This window comes from Monopterus albus, unplaced genomic scaffold (assembly GCF_001952655.1).
Source record: "Monopterus albus unplaced genomic scaffold, M_albus_1.0 scaffold134.1, whole genome shotgun sequence".
Taxonomy (NCBI): Eukaryota; Metazoa; Chordata; class Actinopteri; order Synbranchiformes; family Synbranchidae; genus Monopterus; species Monopterus albus.
Window position 1 is genome coordinate 2,907,255 of NW_018128014.1, and position 4,391 is coordinate 2,911,645.

The window sequence follows — 4,391 nt, forward strand, 5'->3', positions numbered from 1 at the left end:
TCAATAAAGAATAGCAGAATTTCCGTATGTCCCGTTCAAATACATGGAGGAGATGCGCGATGAGGCAGCACTTTGCTGTGTCTCTCGGTGGATCGTGTAATCCTCACAAACTGTATGCGATGCCAATAGTGTGTCGCTGTCCCTCTATATATCACAAATAAAATGCTTTCAAACACTCTGATTATATGCTCTGCCTTGCCATCATCTGGATAATGTATAAAATGTAGTTGTGTAACGTGTTTAGGCTCCAGATTAACCATAAAACCCAGTAAAAAAGTTACTCGGTGAGGCAAACAGTACGCCTGCCTCAAGGCAGAGGGCGCTAGTGAGCCCACAGATTCTTGCGCTACCTACAATCTTCTTCGTGCTTGTTTATATTTCCTTTACAATCCGCCTTATCAAAATGGAAGATTACATTTCCAAGCTGAGAAAATTCGCAAATCTGGACTTTCAATCAAAACATTTTTGACAGTCTGGACATTTTTGTCCAGAAGGATCTTCTTTATTGAAAACATTTGTTTTAATATTGGATTCGAACGGTAAAAGGGTTTGTAATACATACCAGCTGACAAATGGATTTGGTGTACAAGTAAAGGTAAGACCATAAACTTTTATTATTTCTAGTTAGAAATAAGCTCAACTGGAATAAATTTTAACCTCAAATTAAATATGGGTCATGTTTGTGTGAAGAATGCTGATATGAGATAAACATAACGCATTGTTTGTTAACGGTTCATTTGTATTTGTAAATCTGACTGTAAAAGAGTCAGTGCCTCACCAGCTGTCAACCTCACCGCACGTCACTGTTATCCATGTCGCATATATTAACCAATATATAACTGACTGATCCATCTCTGGCTGCCATGTTTCATACAGGACTAAAGAAATCTTAAAAACTGTGCTGACTTCTCGCTGTTACCATAGCAACATCGGGATAATTGCACCAACACGCAGCCATGACTGTCAAACTGCTCAGCAGCCAATTACAGAAAACTGTTTGACAGGCTTCCTGCTGCGGATTCCTCAAGTCGCCCCTCAGACCGGGGCTCAAACACCTGCAGGAGTGTTTGGAGCGGACACACGGCTTCCATCACGTGAGTCGGCGGACCACGCTGCATCCTCCAGCTGCTTCTAAAGCAGCGAACCTTTTGATGAATGTCACGTGATAGGACTTGCGCCGCTCAGTGCGGAGCTGCTGCTGGTTCTGCAGACACACTCTAGTGCCAGTTGTTATACAGTGTGTCTGCAATGCGTCGAAGCCCCCTCCTCTCCTCTTCATCGCTCCCCTCATTCACTCCTCCCCCCTCCTTCACTCACTTTTTTCTCTTTGCATGAAATCTAGCAATATTCTTCTAAATGCCCACAATCAGGTCCTGTATGTGGCGCCTACAGTGCCGGATCCTAAACGTGTTTTCCTTTAAAGCCCCTGCATTATCATTAATATTTTTACCGCAGCAAAAAACGGGAGAGTCGGTGTTGCTGCTGCAGTGTCCAGTACTCCCAGTCATCTCTGTCAGACTTGGCGCCTGATCTAGCTTGTTTTTATAATCTTTCTACTCCGTTATTTCCAGCATGATTTTAACAAGCTGTCCGTCAGGATTTCTGCTGCTGAGCCGCGGTTCACAGCCGTCTGAAGCCTCCTCTTCCTGCTGCGGGCTGCTCCGATCGACGCTGAAAACCTACACCGAGAGGATACGGATGTTGCCCAAGACAACATAGTCTATTAATATTTCAGAAATACGGTAAAGCGATATCAGTATTAAACTCAAGTTGTGGTGGGTGGCCGCGGAGAACGGTGCGCACGGTGAGGGCATTCCTTCCATCTGGAGATCTCCAACTCAGCGAAGGTACATTTTTGTCTGATTAAAGAAATAGTTCATATTCATTTTCTCAAATGAATGTGTTACACTTTTTGCCCGGACAGTGGTTGATGTGTGAAAACTGAGAGCGCGCGCAGCAGGACTGCAAACTTGAATATTGATATATGCGGTAAAAGATACAGTATAAGCAGCACAAGCTGCTGTAGTACTGTAATGTTTTGTACTGCATGATTTTTTCTCTCTCTCGTGCTGCTTTCGACAAACGGGAAGCTCTTCAGCAGATTAACAGACTAAGTGAGAATCTGTCTGGTTTTCCAGGTGCCGGATGAAGCGCTCCTGAGAGAAAGATGTTTAGCTTGGAGATCATGGTGGTAGAGAGGGAGGCTCTGCACAGCTGCTGGCCTCAGTAGGAGATCCTTCACACCAACCCGCCTCCTCCCTTCTTCACAGCGCTTCCCCTTCCTGTCTTTCACCCACCAGGAAAGATGACTGTGGTGTCCACAGAAAACATGGACGAGACCTCCACCCTGCCCGGTCACCCACAGGACCCCTACCTGCCCAATGACGACCACAATGACCATGACTGCTGTGAGCGGGTGGTCATCAACATCTCGGGGCTGCGCTTCGAGACCCAACTTAAGACCCTTTCCCAGTTCCCGGATACTCTCCTCGGGAACCCCAAGAAGAGGATGCGCTACTTTGACCCCCTACGAAACGAGTATTTCTTTGACCGGAATCGTCCGAGTTTTGACGCCATCCTGTATTATTACCAATCTGGGGGGCGACTAAGAAGACCAGTTAATGTGCCCCTAGATATGTTCTCAGAGGAGATAAAGTTTTATGAACTCGGCGCTGAGGCTATGGAGAAATTTAGGGAGGATGAGGGGTTTATTCGGGAGGAGGAGCGACCTTTGCCAGAAAAGGAGTTTCAGCGGCAAATCTGGCTCCTCTTTGAGCATCCAGAGAGCTCTGGTCCAGCCCGGGGTATCGCCATCATCTCAGTGATGGTTATTCTTATTTCAATAGTCATATTTTGTTTAGAGACACTGCCAGATCTGAAGGAGGATTCCAGCAACCTGATGCAAATTGTGGGGAACACCACCGTGTTTTACAAACCAAATGTTTTCACAGACCCTTTCTTTGTGGTGGAGACGCTCTGCATCATCTGGTTTTCCTTTGAGTTGATAGTTCGGTTTTTTGCTTGTCCCAGCAAGGCGGCATTCTTTAAAAACATGATGAACACTATTGACATTGTGGCTATCGTCCCATATTTCATCACACTTGGCACAGAACTGGCTGACGATGAAGGCAACGGGGAGGGTAAGGGAGGAGGGGAACAGGCCACGTCTCTGGCTATTCTCAGGGTAATCCGTCTGGTCAGGGTGTTCAGGATCTTTAAACTGTCCCGACACTCCAAGGGGCTCCAGATTTTGGGACAAACTTTAAAGGCGAGCATGCGGGAGTTGGGTTTGCTCATTTTCTTCCTCTTTATTGGTGTGATTTTGTTTTCGAGTGCTGTTTACTTTGCTGAGGCAGAGGAGTCGAAGTCATATTTCAAAAGCATCCCAGAAGCTTTCTGGTGGGCTGTGGTATCGATGACAACCGTTGGCTATGGGGACATGTATCCTGTGACCATTGGAGGAAAGATCGTGGGTTCGCTGTGCGCCATCGCTGGAGTATTAACCATCGCTCTGCCGGTGCCGGTCATCGTGTCCAACTTCAACTACTTCTACCACAGAGAGACAGAAGGCGAGGAGCAAGCCCAACTGCTCAATGTCAGCAACCAGAACTTGGAGTCCGACACCAACTCGAGCCGCCGCAGTTCCTCAATGATCAGCAAGTCAGAGTACATGGAGATAGACGAGGATATGAACAACAGCATTGATAACTTTAGGGAAGCCAACCTTAGGACTGCCAACTGTACGGCCCCCAGCCAGAACTGTGTGAACAAGGGGAAGCTACTCACGGACGTGTGAGATGGCGTCCAACACACCACTGTAAATATTGTAGAAATACCTAGATGCTTTATCTCTATTGGTGCATTTTACGCTTTTTTGCATCAATTCTTTAAGGCACACATGGTAAATTTACCAGAGATGCAGTTATATTGTTAAAAAACAAAGATCAGCAGGTGTCAAGGGAACCTTAGACAAATTAGTCACTACATTTACAAACTTGCATCCTTAATTTAGTCAATGACACTGAAGGGGAACAAGATCGGTTTTTTTCTTGGTGCATGCTAAGCCTGTGAAAACACAGGTATATTGTCTTAGGGCTGCACGATAAATCGTTTTGTGAGCGTGACTTAGATCCCTGTGTGTTCTCAGTCTCACGAATTCTACAGTCCTTGTATTAACAAGGAGATCCCTCGCATCAAACCACGCGCTCCCGTTTCCCCACTAAGCTGTGTAACCAGTAACTGCAACTAATAACCGCAGAGTGATTTATTCCTGCCTCAACTGCTATTCGACGCTACGTGCACAGGGCAGGCAGTGCGACGTTTGAAAAACAGGACGTCACAGAATATCTTCGTAATGTCAAAACAGGTCGGATTTGTTTTTGACTGTCTTC

At 46.1% G+C, this 4,391-nt stretch overlaps 1 protein-coding gene across 3 annotated transcripts in view; it reads left to right on the top strand.

Annotated features, from left to right (window-relative positions):
* Nucleotides 1–554: 554 nt before the first annotated feature.
* Nucleotides 555–4,391, top strand: part of kcna1b (potassium voltage-gated channel, shaker-related subfamily, member 1b) — an 11,493-nt gene continuing 7,656 nt past the window's right edge. The window contains exons 1-2 of one of the 3 annotated variants that reach the window (XM_020613478.1): nucleotides 555–595; nucleotides 2,139–4,385. In XM_020613478.1, the coding sequence (XP_020469134.1) occupies nucleotides 2,306–3,796 (1,491 nt within the window). In that variant the 5' untranslated portion in view covers nucleotides 555–595; nucleotides 2,139–2,305 and the 3' untranslated portion in view covers nucleotides 3,797–4,385. Of the gene's footprint in view, nucleotides 596–774; nucleotides 1,848–2,138; nucleotides 4,386–4,391 lie in introns of those variants that run through there. The other 2 variants (XM_020613477.1, XM_020613476.1) reach the window with 2 other exon arrangements.